Below are 21654 nucleotides of genomic sequence, written 5' to 3' on the forward strand. Positions count from 1 at the left end.
CATTGAAAATGATGTTAAAGATATAAAACTAATTTCATCTTTGACAATTTTTTTTTTGTGTGTATTATATATGATATTGAGTTTTTACTATTTCTTCAATGTTTATGACCCATGCGGTAGCACGGGTAGACGATCTAGTAATAATAAGATGAATTAATTGATTATAGAAAAAAATAATAAGCAAACAAGAGAAGTGAAGAGATAGAGAGAGGTGAACATGAATGACTCCAAGCTCTTGTATGATGTGAGTCCCACATCGGGTAGCAACGGAAGCCACAAAATGCATATCGCATATAAAGTGATACTTCTCAAAGCATAGTGGAATTGTACATTTACATTGCATCATTTTGAATCGACTTTGTGGTTTAATGATTTACGATAAGTTAGTTTTAATTTTTTTTATTAAATTTGACATTATTATGAAAATTGTTGAACATTCTTCAATGTTTGATATTTTTTAATATATTAAATTTAATAAAAAAAATTAAAATGATTATAATTCAAATTAAATTTATTATTAGATTTTGAATTCAATCTCAAAGCTCATGAAATTTACAAAATTGAATAAAAGAATAAAAGAAGGGTCATAAAGTAAAAGAATAAAAGAAACAACTCTTGAAACAAACATAAGCTACACATATTCAAATAAACTAAAAACGAGTCATAATTAAAAGAAGGGTCGAAATTTGCAGATTTTAAGAAATTAAAAGAATAAATTAAATCCTTCCAAAAATTAAATTAAAATGAAAATAGGATTAGCTTTACTTCACAGTTGACATTGTAAACAAGCTTGCAGTACAACACGAGTTCAAATGGCTGATGATGATGATACGGAAACCGAGGAATGCACAATCACCGATCTTTCGAGTATTCTTCACCATTCTCAAAACGACACCGTTTTTTCTCAACCACTGTCCGAAACCACCGTCAAGAACGAAGCACCTGTTTTGCCGGAAGAAGTCATCTTCCATATCCTTCTGAGGCTTTCGGTGAAATCCCTTCTCCAATTAAAGTGCGTTTGCAAATCATGGAAAACCCTAATCTCCAATCCTCAATTCGCAAAGAGCCACCTTCTCAACTCAACATCGTATCCACGATTATTCACTTCTGCCGTCACAATCGCAGACCGTGAAATCACATCTTACCATACAAGAGATTCAATCTAAAGCATACAAAGTTGCCAACAGAAAAATCTTAAACCATCTTTTTGGAAAAACACAATTCTTCCTTTGTCTTACAATTTTCATATCCTTTTCCTAGATTTTCAAATTATTCTTCAGTTTCTTTAATCTTCGAATCAATTTTCTTCATATTTCCATCTTTTTCATCATTACCAACAATTTCATCTTCATCAAACCAATCAAAGTAGTTACATCTTACACAATCACGATCCAGTACAAAACATTGACAAAAATTACTTTAGTAACTAAGAACACATTACTACATGAAAATTCCTGCATACAATTTAGTATCTTAAAAATTTTCTCTCATAATTTGCAAGAAAGAGTCTTTATAGCTCAAAGAATGCAATAATCAATATAGTGACAAGAAGAAAATTTTGAACAAGGTCCATTTCTGCAGCCTAGACAGTGCTAGATGGTTGTGAGTGACAAAATCGTACAGTTACACTACTCTTGGAAAACACCTTCATTGGCGACATTGATGCTTCAAAATCTGAAGTTTTAGAATCCTAAAGTTGAGAAATTCTGGGGAAACAATTTTGGTTGTTGACAACCCAAATCTAATGGTATGATGGATAAGGGAAAAATGATTTCACACGACGTTAAGTCAACACTTAACAAAAGTGGCCAATTAATTGTAACATTACTAACGCAAAGAACCGAATTGCATCTTTTAAAGGTAGGCGAGCAAATTTAAACCTTAAATCAAAATGTTTTACACAATATTTATTTTATTTAACAAAAGAGACCAGCTAATTCTATTTTATTTAACAAAAGAGACCAACTAATTCCTAATCGTACGGCTTGTGCATTTATTGTGTTTTTTTTTTCTTTCTGCGGTGGCCGGGGTTTGAACCCCGGACCTTACATATTGTGTTTTTTTTTTCTTTCTGCGGTGGCCGGGGTTTGAACCCCGGACCTTACATATATTATGCATTGTCCCGATTAACTGAACTAAACATTATGCATTGTCCCGATCAACTGAACTAAACTCACGAGACTGTGCGTTTATAGTGTTGTTAATACATTATGCTGTTTCAAAAAAATAATAATTACTAACCGACGAAGGAACTAGATCAAGTCTTTAAAATATAGGGACTAACTTTTTTGTTTTGTTTTCTTTTTTTAATTTTTTCTGCACATCAAAGAACTTCCAACACTTAATGCTCCTACTTAGGTCACAAGCTTGCGTTACCAAGCTCGGCAAATATAGGATAAAACCATTTTAATATAAAAGATTTGAATATTGTTTTAAAGATGGTCATGTTTTTAAAACATTTTCTTCATTCTCTTATCTAGGAGTCTCATTAATATATTTGTGTGGCATAGATAGATATCATCCCTTTGAAAGCAATTGTGCTTTCCCTAAGTTTGATGTCAGGCTTGATTTTTTTCAAATCCTCTTCCTCAATTCTCACATTCTAAGACTTAGTATCTAATTTGGTTTTAGGGCTTGCGATCCTTTTTACAATAATATATATATATATATATATATATATATATATATATATATATATATATATATATATATATATTTATCTCTCATTTTTTATTTTATCTTTTGATAATATTCATTTTTTCCCTATAAACATAGTGACATATACCATCTGAAAAATCAGATACACGATTTTAGGTTCGAACTTGAGTAACCACGAAAATTGTTCAACATAACAATCTCGCATTATCGGTTTAGTTAGACCTTACATTTTTATTAGTAAGGCAATCACCTTACAAGGTAGTTTCGTTAACGGGTTTGTATTTGCTATATTTTACTATTGAAGGTTAATCTTACACCACCTTTAAGATGTCTGGTTTCTTTTGCATTTAAGCCTTGCTAGCTTACAAATATTTTGATCCAGAAACATTGTTCTAAATAAACCTGTTTAATGTTTGAACTTGTTGCCATGTTTCTGATTTTCTAAGCATCAAGCTTCTGTATCTTCATAGCGCGAGTCCCACATCGTTCACATTACATGTGCAAGGGTCCTTGAAATCTTATAAATATAAGAGGTAGTAGTTACAATTCTCAACAATCCAACGTTCCGAAATCTCTGAGCTCGGATTGAGTAAGACCAACAACTCTTTTTATCCATTGGTCCATTGATAAGGAGTTTAACTTTTTATATGTAAATTAATAAAATTATGATTATTCTAATCATGATTATGAATAATTATGATTCGCGCTAGTTTAATGGTAAAATGTTGGACTTCATTTAATAAATTGTTTACAATTTAGATTTAAATTGAACATATATTGGTCTTTGTTGAATGAAATTGGTTTTATATTGAAGTTTTTTCATAAAAAATATTCACTTTATAATAAAAGTTGGAAAAAAAATTTGAGGAATATTTTTTGTATATTATGATATCCATGTATTCGAGACACATTTGATCAAAGGCGTGGTTTTGGCACTGACATGACACCAACACATATGATTACATTGAATTATTTTATTTAAAAAAAATGTTGTTAGACTTCTTTGTGTCTTCTGTGTCTTGAAAAATTCCATTTTACACGATTTTAATCTTTTTGTAACAATTTCTCATTTTCCCTGATTAGGGGAGAATAATTTATTATTGAGAGGAAGAGTTGTTTGTTTCTTATTCAGAGAAAGAATTCTCTACAATAGTTATTGGATCTCTTGTGCGTCTTTTAAGGAGTTGCAACTCTGTGCATTTGCTATAACACATCACACTTACACATCTATCACATACAATTAGATACAACTTTATTACTTTCACAAAATGAGATTAGAAAATATTCAAGTTGATCATCGATTTACAAAGTCAGATTAAAGGATACAAGATCCTTGCACTTCAACATACATTGAAGTCCTTGATTTGTAAGATTTTATAAGCCAAACTTATTTATCTTATCAGTCTGTATTAGATAGAATTGTGTATACAATTCTTCATAAATCCAAGAGTTTACCTAGGCATCACAAATATGAAAAAACATGAGACATATCAGAAGGCATACTTTCCTGTAAGCTTCATCTATGAAAGTAAACAAGAGTGATGCTGTGAATTAATCCCATCCAAGGGCCAAACAACTTTGAAATAAGTATTTGAGTTGTAGTGTCTACCTAGACATTGCAAAGAGATTCAAACTCTAAACTTTGTTAGTGTCTTTAAAAAATAGTACTATCCATCTCTACTTGTGTCCTATATGATGAAACAATATGTACTCCTTTAAAGTACGTATCAAAGGTAGAATCAATATACCCAATATTGAGTAAAATTTTAGAGAACTGTTCACAATGGCTACAATTGCTTATATCTGCTTGCATTAAATGGTCGATTGACAGTTTCTACCCGCAGAAACTGTTCATTGTTAAAAAATGTTTAAAATTAATTTCTTTTGTCCTGTTGCATTAATTGGCTGAACATTAGATTAAATTTATTAGTTTGTATCTTGTCTTATTTCATGCAAATGTCATAACTCGAGTGGCCTTTTTAAATTTTCGAGGCACTTTAAACATTGAGGGATCAATATATCATTAAAATATGGAGCTTCGACTGTTGTGTCCATTTTTTTAATTTCTTTTCATATAAAGGTATTATTATAATACAGTAAATCTCCAAAAGGATCATCCAAAACAATAAAAATTGAATTTTATAGTATCCTCAAATTTTTTATAGGGGATGTCCCACAACATAAAACCTATATGAACCTATCAACATCTGCATCTGCAGAATTTGCAGTGCAGCGCAGGGCCTTTCTCTCCAAGGCTCTTTCTCTCTCTCACGCTCCAAGCCCTTCCTTTCTCTCCAAGGCTCTTTCGCTTCCCTCATGTAGTATTTAAAGGCAAGAGCCTTGCCTTGCCATCACATTTTGCAAGCCAAAATATATGCTTCTTTTTACTTCATATTGTGCTGTATTATGCATTTTCATGATGTTTGATAAATTTCCATTTTTCATACTCTACAATTGATGATGCATGTCTAATATTATATGTGATACAACTAAGAGCTTATCTCATTGGTATGCATTCTTTTTTATTCTTCTTTACAGCATAAGTAGAAGTGTACATGAACATCTTTATGTCATTCTCCATCATGCAACTTTATGCCTCTTCTTTGTCTCCCAGAATTCTTGAAGGAGGAACCACGCCAGCAGAAAGCAGTATGAAGGCAAGTCAAAAGAACACAATAATTAGAATTATACTTTTCTACATTGACAGCTACATCTATTTTATCCCTAACAATTATATTTATAATTATACTTTTAACCCATTATTGTCTTATGCAGAGTCTCTCTTCATTCACAACATTCTTAGTACAAAACAGAGGTATATGGCTAAATATGTGTGTGTGCGTGTGTGTTTGCATATATTATTAAGTGAAAAAATGATACCCTATTCTGCACAAAACAATCAAAAACCAATTGCAAGTTAAAAATAATAAACTTTCTTCAAGTTCGCAACAGCTTACAGTTGAATAATAAAGTGAATGAATGAAAAACAACTCAAAACTAGATTACAAGTTCTACACAATTGTTTTCATTTTTTTACTTACAGTGATAATGTGTATTATGGGCAGCAGCAAACAAGCATGTAACAAGTCCTCATCACATCTGCAGATTTGTGTGGATCCTTCATCAAACAATTCCGCAAAGCGTTTGGATAGCAGCCAAGCAGGTATGTCGACAAGAATATGATCTGCAGATTTGTGTAGATTAAGAAAGATGCATCAGTCATCCATAAGACGTCTCCAGAAATTATAATTTTACCAATGTTACTAAACATGTGTCTCCAATAAAATTAATAAAATTAATTCTTCAACAAGCAAACATGTGTCGTCTTACTAATTTTTGTTTCTGTAATTTATTCCTATATTATTATTGTTATTATTATTTGTATTCATTCAATCATTATATGTAAGGAAAATATGAGGAATCCAAAAGGCATACAATGGAATTCATGTTCACACTTTTACTATGAGAGTTTTCTATAAGGTATGGCAAAAGAAAAATTGGCTTGCAAGTCCATTATAATGGTTAATCATGTTTATCAGTCATGTGTTTCACTAGCAAGTATTCTCCATAACCAACATTTGAAAACTTATGAGCATATGTTGGTTACAATTGTATTAAACGAAAAACAAATTCAAAATATAAGTCCAATTAAATAATTTAAATTTAATTTAAATATGTGTGTGGTTTCATGAGAAGTTTGAACAAATAAATCGGATTTTGAGTCATAGCTCAAAGGAAACAACAACCAAATTTGGAAGTAGTGTTGTAAAGGGAAAATTTGGTACCTCTGACTTTGCAACACTAACAAAGCTCAAAATTGTGCTTTTCTTCATTTGAAGCATCAACTATACCAACATATGCAACAAGCTTGAGTCCTAACCACCTGATCAAAAGAAACCAGCCGTCTCTTATACTGTTGCGAGAATTAAAAGCTAAAGTAGAGAAAATAAACTCAAAGTGAAGGAAACAAAGTGTGATAAAAGCAATACAAAGCCAAAGGCAAAGGCAAACAATGTATTAACAAACTTTTTTAGAGAAAAAAAATCAACAAGAGTTCTGCAGCACTGACATCATATCCACAAATTCCACATAATCAAGGGAATAACGTATAACAAAGTTGTAAAAATCAAACAAATTCAATTGATGAAATGAAAAGGATATTGAAGAGTCTTAATCATTATGATGCCCTTGGATTTAGCTGCCACAAAAAGATCTATGCAGCAGTTATGAAAAAGGAATACCGGAAAAAGGTATTCATCGTTATCAAAAGAAGGCATGCAGAACTGTATATCGAAATAAAATGAAAAAAATTTGGATACCCATTTTGGTTCGATTCTTGCATGGAATTTGTAGAGAAGAAGTAGAGAATCAAGACTTGATTAATGAAAAGATGTCGTAGTTGCTTGAAAACTCCGAAAAAACATTACCCATTTTTCTGTCTAATCCATAAGATGTCTCCAAAAATTATAATTTTACCAATGTTACCAAACATGTGTCTATTGTAAGAAAAATATGCGGAGTCCATGAGGCATACAATGGAATTCACGTTCACACTTTTACTAGGAGAGTTTATTATAAGGCATGTCAAAAGAAATATTGACTTGCAAGTATTCTCCATAACCCATTGCAAGCTAAAAATAATAAACTTTCTTCAAATTCATAACAGCTTACAATTGAATAATAAAGTGAATAAATGAGAAAGAACACAAAAGTGGAAGGCTAACACTTTCTTTAATATAAAAAAGAGATTCACTAAAACAAGTTCTACACAATTGTTTTCATTTATTTACTTACAATGATAATGTGTATTTGGACAGCAGCAAGCAAGCATGTAAACAAGTCCTCATCAGTAGCTTTGACAGCTCCTTCATCTCATAGTTTCTCAAGGTGTCACCTGCAGATTTGTGTAGATTAAAAAAGTAGCATCTGCCATAAGATATTAGCTTCAACAAGGAAGTATAACATATGTTGCCATTTTATTAATTTTTGCTTCAGTAATTTATTCATATATTATTATTAATATTATATATTTCAATTGTTAAATGAAAGGAAGATATGACAAGTCCTAGAAGCATGCAATGGAATTCATGTTCACAATTTGACTAAGAGAGTCGATTAAAAGGCATGGCAAAAGAAGTATTGACTTGCAAGTATTCTCCATAACCATCTTTTGAAAACTTTTGTGGTTATGAAAAAGATCATAACAAGTGAGTGTGTTTGTTACACAAGGTTTCATGGGAAGTTTGAATCGTAAAACAAAGAATTTGAGTTAAAGTCAAAGGAAACAACAACCAGATTCAGAAGCAATGTTGTAAAGGGATAATTTGCTACCTCTGGCTTTGCACTAGCAAAACTCAAAGTATTAACAAGGCTTTAAAAAAAAAATTTGATAAGAGCAGAAACACAAATCCAAAGGCAAAACGATGCATCAATAAGATTTTTTTTTAAAAAAGGGACTCACCCCCCAACTGAAGTTTGCAACGAATTTCAAAATTCAATATGTCATATGATAAAGTTTAACCATTTCCACCTCTTCCACAAAAAACAGATAAAAAAAACTTTTTTCAAGAATATTGAATTATTAATATATACCTAATTCATTTCCAAGTTTAATGGCATCATTTTGATGGCTACTCTTCCTTCCTGCCAGGACTACTTCCACAAAGACACGTGCTCTCCTGAACTTTTATAACCTTATCTTACTTTTTGTCTTCTTTTGTATTTGTTACCTGCAAACATGCCAAAAGTTTCACAAAAGACGATTTACAAATAGTCTTGGACAAAATTTGTAACATTTTTTAGCTATGGCAGCAAACATAGTTTGAAAAAAAAGGGCCAGATTGTATGTCAGATATGGCAGCAAGAAAAATACAGCTATAGCAGAAAAGGCCTTAAAATGTGGGAAGAAAAAACAAAGAGCTACCGTGTAGGTCAGGAATATAAAGCCTTCCCCATATCAAGTTCAACCTTCCCCGTAAAAAACAAAAGTATTCATTGTATTTCAATTCCCTTACCTTCCCCAAATAAAGCCTAAATATTAACAATATATTCTTACATGTAGTAGTATTTGGTGGTATTTAAAGTCTTGCCATCTTATTCACTTGCATATCCATCCTTTTCTAACCCTTACCATGTCCATAAAGTTAACATTTCATACTGTTCGTTTCAGGAATTTATTATTATTATTATTACATGAAATGAAAATATGAAGAGTATAAGAGGAAAGAGAACTTACAGAAGGTCCATCTAGATGGGGAGAAATGGTTGTCTCTTATCATGCCCCAGTCCATGAATGGGTTTCCTGAATTTGTCACCTGTGACTTTGCAGCACTAACAACACTGAAGAGTGTACTTTTCCCTGCATTGGAGCACCAACTATGCAAACATCCTCAACCAGCGTGGGTTCTAACCCCAAACACCTGTTCAAAAGAAATCAACCTTCTTAAACTCTTAGGAAAATTAAGTTCAAACAAAGAAAATGAACTCAAAGTTAAGGGAAAGTGGGAAAATCTAAGAACACGATAGGGAATAAAGTTTGTGAGAGAAGAACGCAAAGCCAATGGCAAAACATAGTATTAACAAGACTTGCAAAAAAACTACTAAATTGATGAAAAATTTATAACACTGACAGTTCATGTATCAAAACAAATCTAAAAGCATATCAAGTTACTCACATGTTCTATTTTGAAGTTCAAAAAAACTCAATTGATAAAACGATTTCTACCTAAATCATGTATAACTTAGATACATATGTTAATGCAACAAAGAGAAGTATCACAGTTTTTAAGTCAAAAAGGTTTGTATGCAACTTAGAACATGTTCTTTTTTATAAAACCCTAACCATTATTATTTATTCATTTATTTTTTAAAACCCCATTTCCCGTCCTTTTTTATTTTTTATTTAATTTTATAAAAATCTCATTTTGAAGCTGTATGGGCCAAAAGAGGAGTGTATTACCAAAACAAGACGTTCCAAAACTCAATCTCAGACTCTAAGAGAAAAGTCTTTCCCGCAAATCCCGACATTAGGTTCAATCGATTCAAGGTGGTTAGGATTTTAGAAGAAGAAAAAAAAAACCTATGTTACAAGTATAATAACAAACCTTTTAGGTTCAAAACTTAAAAATCAACAAATCAGAGACCAATGAAAGTACATGCATAATCAGTAAAAAACAAAAAACGAAGCTAAAGACAGAGATGAACCCTCACTGTTTTAGATCTAAGCTTTGGTGTTGAATCTTTTTTCATCTATGCTCCGGTGTCGTCTGCAGTTTTCATTTCTGTGTGTGGTTAAGGTCTTAGAAGCTGTCGTAGGTACCACCGTCGCTTCTAGGCGTCTAATATCACGATCTGATAGAGGGTTGTCGGTAGTAGTGGTCGTCGACAAATGTCCTCCATTCAAACGAACACGGCGGATCCACGGTGGCAGGATAAATGAACGCGGCTAGCAGCAACAAAAAATTAACTTAACAGATCTGAACAATAAAAAGGTTGGCTTTGTAGAGAAGGAAGAGATGAGTTCAAAATTAGTGGTGGTATGGCCTAAGAAGGCTGCCGGATGGCAATGTTGAGGCGGCTGTGTTTGGTGGAGATATGTAGAGAGAGAGGAGAGAAGAGAGAAAGAAATAAGACAGAGAGTCATAGAGACGTTGGTAAAACGTAGAAGTCTCTAGATATTTTTTGAGGGAAAGCTTCTGGATTATTTTTTTTTTTTTAAGAGGAGAGCTTCTAGATATTGTTAAGTGAGTTATTTAATTTTTTCAAGGGAAAATAAAATAAATTAAGATAAATAAATTAATTAACTCTTAACCCTAAATACGTTTCTACTTTAAAAACAACTGTTACCATTTTATTTAGGAAAAAGCGATTTATCTCGAAAAGCGGTGTCTCGATACAGCCCGACATGTATTGTGTGAAGGAAGCTTTTTTTACTCACCTACCCCATGTATTGTGTGAAGGCAGCTTTTTTTACATCCAACGGTGCTAGTGTTTCGGGACAAATTCGGGAAGGTTAGTTTCGGGACATATAGCAAACCTGTTTTATTTATTGGACCCTTCGGCAAAACACTCAATTATTTAAAATAAACAAATATATTTCCCTCAAAAAAAAAACAAATATATGGTATAATTTTTTTTGTGGTGTCCGGGGTTCGAACCCGGACCTTGCATATATTATGCATTGTCCTTACCAACAGAGCTAAGCTCACGGGGACAGATATCATCAATCACATTTTCGTAATACATTCTCTATTCTCTATTCAAAACAGAAAAAAAGAGTTTCTCTATTCTCTATTCACTGCAAAAAATATTGATATTACGGTGAACAGACATTCAAAACTAAACCTATCAAGGATATTGATATTCTCTATTCTCCTCTCCTCCGACACCGCAGTCTCAAGGAAACGATGAGGATGAAGACGAGAAGATATCATTGACAGGTTTAGTTTTGAATGTCTGTTATTAATATTAGTATTAATTATTGGAAATGAAATAAGAATCTTGCTTAATATGTTTTCTTATTTTAATTTTCAGGTTTAAGATTTTTGTTGGAGTTGCTGCAAAAAATGGTGGATATTGATATTACATTCAAAGAGTTGAAGGTGATTGATGATATTTTGTTGATATGTAGTGGTTGTTTTTCGTTCGTAATGTATAAAAACTGATTATTTTTTTCCGCCATATTGCTTGATTAATTGAAGAACATCGCAATTAATTGTTGGTTTGTTACTTTTTTTATGAGGACCAAAAACAAAATTGACTATATTTTTTATGGACCAAACATTTATTTAACCCAGAAAAATGAATATGTTCCAAGGGAAAAATTATTAATTGTTAGATAACACGTTTGAAATACGAGAATTGATGCAAGAATATTGTGTAGAAAATTTTAAAGTTTTAGTGTTCTACACTTTGTGTCCGTGTGGTATGCACATCGTTCAGTATGTAGCCTATCGTCGGCTGTAGCTCACATAATATTAATTTATGATCATGTGTCATGTAGAATATGGACGACGTGCAGTCCAATGTCGACCGTTTTCCACCCGTGCGACGCACGGGCAACACACTAGTGTCAATCAAACAATTTCAGACAGCTGATGCAAAAGGGTAAAAACCGTATTTTTACGATTTGAGTAATGATATCTACAACCTCATAATGTTTTAGATCTCACAAAATCTTCTACAAACCAATAGAGAGAGATACCTTGTCAAGTTTAGTGACTCTAGTTTCGTGTAATTGTCGGCAACTAATTGTACATCTTGGACTGAAATATTCTGCAATTACCATATCAAATCAATATGTTTAGATGACACAAGTATCATCTGTAAAGAAATGTTGTTATTTTTTGAGAAGATGATTCAGAATTCCAGTGCACACAACAACATACTTCACGCCACGGGCACAATTTTATGCATAGTTATTTAGGTTTTCTATTGTGCAATACAACATGGGTATATTCAGGTAAGCTTTACTGTCAACTGATAAGACCTTCCTTGTGATTTAGGCATGCTTGGTACAACTTATTAAAATGAAATAGTGGAATTTTTAGCGGTAAAAGTGATGAAAAATTGTAGTAATTGATGAAATATGTTATAAAATTCTATTTAATTATATAAATTTGTCAACACTAAAGGGAACGATCGACAAAAATGTAAGGAGCTCCCACAAACTGAATATTAATTACAGTACGTTTCATTTAAATTCCTCTCATTTGGCTTCAAACAAAAACTAGTGAACTAAATATGGTGTGGAGTTAGCAAACTTGATTTTAAATGAACTTGATTTCAGTTGAAACTGAGTAGGAGTGAGTGGTTCATGTTTGAAAACTTTTATTTGATTTATTTTTCACTATCAATGAAGGAGGGATGCATCAACGAACAAACCTTTAAAAATAAACATTCAATAGTACTAATGCAATATAAAATTACAACTCCAAAGACTCTTGTACCTTACAGATTCAAATCAACAATGTGTTTGGAGTGCCTCACTAATATTCTTTTTTTTTTTGAAGAAGCTAAATTAGCCCACCTAAATTGACATTAGAGAGAATCGAACCTAAAACATCAAGGAGGAGCACACTTCCAGGTCCCAAGTCAATACCACTAGGCCAACCCAAGTGGATTCTTTATCTAATATTCTTGTAATGTCAGAACCATAAATATTAGTCAGAACCATAAATATTAAATACTCAATAAGCAATGATAAGCAGTTCTAGCTTATGCATTTCTAGATATATGATAATAAAATAAGAAATAACTAAAGACATAATTTAGCATATCTTCAACATCTCTTGCAAATTCAGAATGATCTGACTCCTCTATAAAGAGCAGCTCAGTTTAGAGTGTAAATCAAGTAATATCTATCAATGAATGAGATTACTCAATTTACATAAGTTATATCCTAATCACGAAAGTTTAGGGGAAAAGTACAAAGATCAATGAAGAAGACTAAATTGATTTCAGAGGTAAAGACTTGATTTTGACATGTTTAGATGTCCAACTTCCAGCTTAAATCAAATTATATACCAGAAGTCACTTTACATTCAACTCAATGTCCAAATCAATTTTAAAAACTAACTGAACTCAACTCAAATTTTGTCACCATACAACCAAACACACAAATAATCATGTTGTTTAGTACGTACCAGAGATAGAGCAGCTATAAGGTGATTGATTCCTAGCATTATTCAACTCATAGAAATTGAAGGACTAATGATAATAGTAACAAGATTAATTAATTGAAAAAAAAAAAAAAAGCAAACAAGAGAAGGGAAGCGATAGAGGTGAATACTTGCAAGATGTGAGTCCCACATCGGGTAGCAAGGGAAGCCACAAAATGCATATCCCATATAAAGTGATACTTCTCACTTACAACGAAAGCATAGTGGAATTGTATATTGCATCACTTTTCATATCAATTTTATTTATGTTTGATTTGAATTTGAATTTGAATTTGAATTGAATCTCTTTGTGGTTGTTTATGATAAAATAGTTTTGAGTTTTTTTATGAAACTTAACATTATTACGAAAATTGTTGAACATTCTTCAATGTTTGATATTTTTTTAATAAATTAAATTTAATAAAAATAATTTGAACTATCTTTAATTTAAATTAAATTTATTACTAGACTTTGATCTCAATCTCAAACTACAATTTAAACATCACAAATTGTGAAAATGAATGAATTGTGGGAGACAATTTGTTTACGACCCTTCCTATGTGTTGGTGTGATTTTGTGTTGTCTATTGTGACTTACTACCGGTATCATTGGGTGGATAAATCCTCCAAACAGTTGGTTTTGTTTGAATATGAAAGAAGAATTTAAAAGTATTGATTAGAGATGACAATGGAGTTTGGATGTGTGGTTTTTAATCTTGTATTCGTGTCGGGCTCTATCGATTAACTAATCTAAAGGAGTCCCTCCCTCTTTTCTTGCTCTTGAGTGAATAGGGTTGCTAAAATACAGATCATATGATGGAAATGTGGGAGTGTATGAAGGCTTTAGTACAACCAGGAGTAAAAGTAAAAGTATCTCCAATTTGATTGTCCAATTCAATCAGATTCGAAGATGGTTGTTCGTATTATCAATAGTGGAAAAATTGCAAGTTCCATGGGATGGACCATCACGCCTAAGATCAAACATTTGATTTCTCAAGATTTAAATGCTTGCTTTTTGCATATTTATAGGGAATCCAATAGACATGTTATGTGTTTGTCAACATGGATTGTGTGTTAGATGTGGATTATCTAGATTTCCATTCGGCATCACTAGATCGTTAGAAGGACCAAAAACTTATTTAACCCTAAAAAACACAATTTTATTGAAAGAATGAGAATATGAGAGAAGAGTTTTGTCTAATGGTTTCCCTTCTGCCTGCTCCTCTAATTCAATGTTTTCATATCTAAACTTTGAGAGGTAAGATACTGGTTTTGTAACATCGAGAGACCTAGTTTAAATATTTTTGAAGACGATTGTAAAATAATCGTTCCTGGTGTCTACGTGTCATTGTGGTGTCCATATCTATGTCACTGCTTTGTAGGCTATGCTAACTTCACTAACTAATATCTTCTAATGTTTTGTCGTAATAATATACCCGAAAGAGTTATAATTCATCCCGAATGTTCTTTTTATTATCTTAATGGACCGTTTGGAATCTCGATATGAAATACATTTCATAAAAACAAGGCTTAATTAATGATTTAGTCCCTTAAGTTATTTGTTGGTTACATTTTGGTCCCATAAGTTATTAACGTTACAATTTGGTCCCTTAAGTTATTTGTTGGTTACATTTTGGTCCCATAAGTTATTAACGTTGCAATTTGGTCCCTTAACTTATTTTTTGGTTTCGTTTTGGTACCTTAACTCTTCATCCCTCAACCACTCTGGTCCTTTATGTTATTAGAGTTAAGGGATCAAAACGAAACCAAAAAATAAGTCAAGGGACCAAAACGAAACCAAAAAGTAAGTTAAGGGACCAAATTGTAACGTTAATAACTTATAGGACCAAAATGTAACCAACAAATAACTTAAGGGACCAAATCATTAATTAAGCCTAAAAACAATTGCATCTTGCACAGAACTAGAAACAAAAGAAACTAGTTCACACAAACAAGTTTACACAGATAATGAAAAAGGCTTACTAAAAACCATATAATTTATCATTTGAGCAATGATATTTCAACCTCAGAATGTATCAGATCTCACAGAATCTTCTATAGATAAATGGAGATACATTGTTAAGTTTAGTGACTCTAGTTTTGGGTAATTGTCAGCAACTAATTGTACGCTTTAGTCTGAACTATGCTGCAATTATCATATTAAAGCACGCGTTAGTCTTACATAAGCACAAGCATTTAGGTACAAAATTTAGGCGCACATACATAAATAAATAAAAAATTAAAAGATAAATAAAATAGTCACATCAATTAATATCACTTTAATTTTTTTTTAAATTTTTTTAATTTCATGTGTGTGCTTAACATGTAATATTCAGTGTTGTACTTAACATGTAATATTTAGTGTTGTGTCTAAACAAGTATTTTTCTCAAACCAAATCTTTTAAAATGTTATTATTTTCTAATAAGATGATTCAGAATTATTTTTTGGTGGTGGCCAGACCATATATATATATATTATGCATTGTGCTTACCAACTGAGCTAAATTCACAAGGACAGACGATTCGAATTATTGTGCACACAACATAGTTCACAGTCATGAACTTGATTTACAAATTTGATTAAAAGAATAAAAGAAGGGTCATAACTAAAGAGTTGTGTTATTTGAACATTTATATATGTGACAACTTTTGTGACAACCAAAATTTTACAAAGGAAATGAGGTAGTGACACAAAAACCAAAACAATAAAGAGAGAAAGTAAAAAAATAATGTAAATATGAGAGAGAAAATCACAAAAGTTGTAAAAAATGATTGTTCAAATATCATTTCTCTAAACTAGGGTGTGTTTGGATTACAAGAGAAGTTGTAAAGAGAGAAATAGGTAAGAGAGAGAGGGAGAAGAGAGAAAGAGATGAGAAATAGAGTAGATTTGATGTATCGTTTGGTAGAATAAAAAGATAAGAGAAATAGAAGAGAGAGAAGTGTGTTTACTTTTTAATAGACAAAAATACCCTTTATTTAATGCTCAATATACAATTTTATTTCTTATAAAACCTGTACTAATCTTCAACGTTTTTTCTTGGATTAGGATTTTGAAGGACAATTTTTGTTTAAAAAAGTCTCAAAGATTTTAAAAGATTTTGTAGGATTTTAATGACTTTCATGATTTTAAAAGACAATCAGGATTTTCAATTTGGATTTCAATGGATTTACATCATAAGATTTTAAAGGATTTTTATGGATTTATAAGATTTCAAAAGATTTTATGAATTTTAAGGACTCATTGAAAAGAAATGATTACAACACACTCTCTATCATAATATTTTGAATACATACTGTTATTTTTTATTTTATTTTTATAAAAGATAGAGAGGGGGAAGAGAGGAGGGAGAGAAGGGAGAAAAGAGAGGAGATAGAGGGAGAAGAGAGAGAGAGAGAGAGAGATAGAGGGGAAAGAGAGGGGAGAGAGAGAGAGAAGGGAGAGAGAGAGGAGGGAAAAAAGAGAGGAGAGAGGGAAGGGAGAAGAGAGAAGGAAGAAGGGATAAGAAAGAGATAGCAAAAACTTTTAAAGAAAAACAATCCCAACAAATCTTATGTCTTCATGAAAGACTTTTTTTTGTTAAAATTTCACTACACAATCTCACAAAATCCATCAAAATCTAATTTATTAAACAATCCTTTGAAATTTGAATGATTTTGAATACCATGAGACTTTTTTTAAGTGATGAAAAGTCTTGATTGAATACCTCAAGACTTTTTTAAAATTTGAATACCTCAAGACTTTTTTAAAATGACAAAGAATCTTGATTGAATACCACAAGATTTTTTTTAAATTCCAAATAGTCTTAATTGAATACCACAATACTTTTTCATAATTAAAAAGTCTTTTAAAATCCCTTAGAATCCTAATCCAATACATCCCCCTTACACTTCTTTAGTCTTTCACAATGAAAAAAAATATATAAATATCCACGAAAAATGGTTTCAGCAAACTAAAACCACAACTTAGAAATTGAAAGAAAAATTTCATCATACAAGACCAAAATACATTAAAACTGAAACTCAAAACTAATGAAATTTCCAGCATTCACTAAACTTATAGCAGGAAAATAGATACATAATAACATAAAAAAAAATATTAATAGGAAAGTCAACAAATGATGCAAAAGAAAACATTAAAATGAAGAGAAAGGCAAAGTATAGAGGTGGTACAAGGTAAAGAAAGGGAGAAAGAGAAAAGGGCAGTAATGGAAATAGATGAAAAAATGGTCTTCATCTCACTTTCTTCGCTGCATTGAAGAGAAAGAAAAAGGTGGTAGGTCCCACGAAATTCTTTCTCTCTGCTCTATCTCTTCCCTAAACCAAACAGGAGAAGTTATCTATTTCTCCTCTATTTCTCTCTCTGTTATTTCTCTCTCTGTTATTTCTCTCTTCCCTAAATCACCTCTACCAAACACAGTGTAAAAGAATAAAAGAAACAACTCTTGAAACTAACATAAGCTACACATATATTCAAATAAACAAAAAAAACAAGAGGCATAATTAAAAGAAGGGTTAATTATGTTTTTGGTCCCTACAAAATTGCGACTTTGTAAGTTTAGTCCTTACTTAATTTTAATAGCATTTTTAATCCCTACAAAAAATTTCTGCACTCAATATTAATCCTTACTCAATTCAAATTTGTTTAATTTATGCTTAAACTCTTAAGTTTTTCAACAATTTTTTACAAGCGTGTTAAGAACGTTATTAAAAGGTCCTCTGAAAAAATATCGCAAAAATTTGATTTCTACGTCCATATTTTTGTTACTTATATCTTAAACTTTTGTCGTTTTAAAAAATTCATATTTAATTTATTTCATGTTAAAAAATTATAAATTTTAGTAAATGAACATTTCATAGTGTTCTAAACTTGTATAAAAAGAATCGTTAAAAAATTTAAGAGTTTAAGGATAATTAAACAAAATTTATTTTAGCAGGGACTAAAATTATAAGTAAATTTTTTTTTTTGTAGGGATTAAAAATGCTATTAAAATTAAGTAAGGACTAAACTTACAAGGTTGCAATTTTGTAGGGACCAAAAACATAATTAACCCTTAAAAGAATAAATTAAATCCTTCCAAAAAAAAGAAAAGAAAGCAAGGCATTAAAAGAAATTAAGTAGAAAAATAAAATGAAAACAGGATAGCTTTTACTTTCACAGTTGACATTGTTTGCAGTTCGAATGATACGAGTTCAAATGGCTGATGATGATGATAAGAAAGCTGAGGAATGCACAATCACCGATCTTTCTTGTATTCGTCTTCACCATTCCCAAAACGACACCGTTTTATCTAAACCACTGTCCGAAACCACCGTCAAGAACGAAGCACCTGTTTTACCGGAAGAAGTCATCTTCGATATCCTTCTGAGGCTTCCTGTAAGATCCCTTCTCCAATTAAAGTGCGTTTGCAAATCATGGAAAACCCTAATTTCCAATCCTCAATTCGCAAAGAGTCACCTTCTCAGCTCAACCGCGTATCCACAATTATTCACCTCCGCCGTCACAATCGGAGACCGCGAAATCACATCTTACCCTGTGAAGCCATTGTTGGAAAATCCATCAACCCCTGTTGAACCCGTTGCTATAACCATGATGAGACACAAATACAATATCTTCGGTTCATGTAATGGGTTGCTTTGTTTGTATGATTCTTCTCAATCTAATTTCAGATTGTGGAATCCTTCTATCAACTCGAAATCGATTAGATTTCCCATTGTTGCTTCGTTCGATAATAAGATTATCGCACATCATGGTTTTGGGTATGATCAAGTGAATGATAAGTACAAGTTGTTAGTTGTTGTACTCAATAAAGATGATTTTAGTGAAAAAGTTACTAGAATTTATACCTTTGGTGAAAATTCTTGGACAACAGTTCAAAATTTCACTTGTTATCCTGGTATGTGGTTGGGGAAGTTTGTGAGTGGCAGTTTGAATTGGATCATTAATAAAGATGGTGTTAATTCTAATCAACGGGTGATTCTTTCGGTTGATCTTGAGAAAGAGACTTATGGCGAAGTGTTGCTTCCTCAACACGATGGTAACAGATTTTGCAATCCTGTGATGTATGTTTTGAGTGATTGTCTTTGTGTGTGTTGTGATCACTCAGAAACTCATTTGGCTGTGTGGATAATGAAAGAGTATGGAGTTCCTGAGTCATGGACTGTATTGACGATCATCCCTCGTGAGAAGTTAATCTGGAATTGTCTAAGGCAGCCTCTTGTTGAGCCCTTGTTCGTTTCAAAAGATGGTGTTCTTCTACTGAGAACAATTTGTTCCAAACTTGTCTTATGTAACTTAAATAATGCAGAGATTGATTATCCTATTTTAGGCATACTTGAGAGGGAGGTGCATATATACTATGAGAGTCTGGTATCACCATTGTAGGCATACTTTGGCCGCGGCAGATGCATAATTACCATGAGAAGTGGTATCACTGCAATGATAAATCACATTTTTGGAGTCTTCCCAGTTCTAGTTGCATGACTTCTCATAAAAGCAACTATATTTTTTGCTTTAGCAATTGGTTACTAACCCAGCTATGCTTGGCGAAGCATGTTCAACATTAAAAATGTGATCGCTCTAGGATTAAGATGGTCAATAGGTATGGGCAGAATGTGAAAATTTGGAAGGATAATTGGCTTTCTAACCAAACTGGATTTAAAGTATGCAGCCCTGTGGTGGATTTTGAGGAAGCAACTTGTGTTAGTGAGTTAATTGACACCGATACCAAAAGCTGGAAAAGGGATCTTGTCAGGAATGTCTTCTTGGCCTTTGAAGCAAAAACAGATCCTAAACATTCCCTTATCTTGGAGACTTCCGCCTGACAGAAGAATTTTGCATTGGGAGAGAGACGGAAACTACTCAGTCAAGTCAGCCCTGAAGCATCATCATCAAATGACCAATCTTTATGGAAGGCGCTCTGGAAGATTAAGGCGCCTCATAGTGTAAAGAACTTCCTCTGGAAATTGGCCAAAGATATCCTTCCAACAAGGAGCAGACTGGCGAGGAAAGGTATGAATTTTGGTACAATTTGAACGCTTTGTTTTGAAGCAGACGAGACTTTAGAACATCTGTTTATGAGCTGTAGATGTGCCCAACAAACCTGGTTCACTTCCACCTCAGGACTTCATGTTCCTTCTCATATGTGCTTGAAAGTCTGGATGTCTGATTGGTTGTCAAAAAAAGACTACTTAGCAGCTCAAATTTTTGGTATTACTTTGTGGAAGATTTGGCAAGGTAGGAACCAAATGGTGTTCCAGAATCATCAATTTAATCCTATCCAAATAGCTACTTCAGCTGTGGATTTCACATTAGAATTCAACCGAGCAAACCACTCTGCAATTGCTTCTGTTTCAGGGAGAACTGATATTGAATTCCGGAGACCCCCTCCGCCAGGTGTGATGAAACTGAATGTGGATGCAGGCTGCTTCAAGGATGATACAGTGGGTTGGGGAATGGTAGTTAGAGACCATAGAGGAGTCGTAGAATTTGCTACAACAAAACTAGAACGAAGGCAGCTATCCCTTACTTTGGCCGAAGCATTAGCTCTTCGGTGGTGTCTCCAATGGATCCTCACAACAAAATCAAGATGGACAGTTCCTCATTGAAACTGATATTGAAGTTGCCGTGAAATGTATACAAGGTCTGATTCGGATGGCTGAGATAGAAAATATTATTCTAGACTGCATAGACATTTTATCTACTCTTTCCAATTGTACTGTTGCTTTTATGAAGAGAACTATGAATGGTGCTGCCATTAGCCTAGTGGGAGTAGCAAAATAGTTTGACAGTTTGATTCTAACTCATGGGTGGGATATGTCCCTGAACCTGTAACCTCTGCTGTTGTACTAATATGCTTTCCATTAATTGAATGCATGTTTGATTGTCAAAAAAAAATTATATCTTTTGCTTTAGAACTTTTTTGGCTCAAGTCTAGTAACATGGAATATGTAGTGTGAGTTGTTTTGGTGTAGCCGCGTCTTTGCTATCTCTTATATTGTTATCTATCAGTAATATTGTTGATTGAATTAAAGTCACTAATTTGAAGGAATAAGTTAATGCTGGCTGTGATCTGCTTTTTTTTTTGAGAGGAAAGTATTATTATGTTATATGGTAAGAGATTTGAATGATATTAGTCATATTACTAGTTATGTTTTACTTGCAAAAACAGAGGATTCACAATTTTAAACTACACTTGCAAGAGTAATTTGTCTGTCTATGTCGGCTTCACAGTGTATGTATGCCTTTCCCATTATAATTACAAATTATCAATGTAACAATCAATTTGTTAGAAACATTGAGTCGTCTTTCCATGTTACCGCTTACCATTGATCACAAT

At 32.4% G+C, this 21654-nt stretch overlaps 2 protein-coding genes and 2 long non-coding RNA genes across 5 annotated transcripts; 2 read left to right on the forward strand and 2 right to left on the reverse strand.

The window, feature by feature from the left end:
* Nucleotides 1–4771: 4771 nt before the first annotated feature.
* On the reverse strand, nt 4772–10357 carry LOC146955330 (uncharacterized). 2 transcript variants are annotated; one of them, XR_015016584.1, is made up of 7 exons: nt 9868–10357; nt 8894–9077; nt 8251–8387; nt 7453–7552; nt 6444–6541; nt 5700–5842; nt 4772–5276 (listed from the first exon to the last, which is right to left on the reverse strand). It is a non-coding gene; the product is annotated as an uncharacterized LOC146955330 (long non-coding RNA). The 2 variants fall into 2 exon arrangements; XR_015016585.1 differs by having other exon boundaries at nt 9862–10354.
* A 2112-nt stretch (nt 10358–12469) lies between these two features.
* LOC146955331 (uncharacterized) lies at nt 12470–13457 on the reverse strand. Its single transcript, XR_015016587.1, has 2 exons — nt 13302–13457; nt 12470–12794 (listed from the first exon to the last, which is right to left on the reverse strand). It is a non-coding gene; the product is annotated as an uncharacterized LOC146955331 (long non-coding RNA).
* A 4990-nt stretch (nt 13458–18447) lies between these two features.
* Nucleotides 18448–21187, forward strand: LOC146955332 (F-box/kelch-repeat protein At3g23880-like). The gene is made up of 2 exons (XM_085721123.1): nt 18448–20327; nt 20404–21187. Exon 1 carries the CDS (start codon nt 18498–18500, stop codon nt 19698–19700), a length of 1203 nt encoding a protein of 400 aa, XP_085577249.1. The 5' UTR covers nt 18448–18497; the 3' UTR covers nt 19701–20327; nt 20404–21187.
* On the forward strand, nt 19907–20923 carry LOC146955333 (uncharacterized). The gene is made up of 3 exons (XM_085748246.1): nt 19907–20017; nt 20144–20327; nt 20370–20923. The coding sequence occupies exons 1-3, from the start codon at nt 19907–19909 to the stop codon at nt 20921–20923; spliced, it is 849 nt and encodes a 282-aa protein (XP_085604372.1).
* Nucleotides 21188–21654: the final 467 nt, after the last annotated feature.

The sequence above is a fragment of the Medicago sativa genome, chromosome 1, assembly GCF_051527215.1.
Source record: "Medicago sativa cultivar Bolivia chromosome 1, Bolivia_mono, whole genome shotgun sequence".
NCBI lineage: Eukaryota > Viridiplantae > Streptophyta > Magnoliopsida > Fabales > Fabaceae > Medicago > Medicago sativa.

What these genes read in the sequence shown, in the direction of transcription:
- LOC146955332 (XM_085721123.1), top strand. Translation starts at nt 18,498, where the DNA reads ATGATACGAGTTCAAATGGCTGATGATGATGATAAGAAAGCTGAGGAA.
- LOC146955333 (XM_085748246.1), top strand. Translation starts at nt 19,907, where the DNA reads ATGGTCAATAGGTATGGGCAGAATGTGAAAATTTGGAAGGATAATTGG. An exon ending in ATTTTGAGGAAGCAACTTGT is followed by an intron (nt 20,018 to 20,143) that starts GTTAGTGAGTTA and finishes TCCGCCTGACAG; the next exon opens with AAGAATTTTGCATTGGGAGA. An exon ending in GAGCAGACTGGCGAGGAAAG is followed by an intron (nt 20,328 to 20,369) that starts GTATGAATTTTG and finishes GTTTTGAAGCAG; the next exon opens with ACGAGACTTTAGAACATCTG.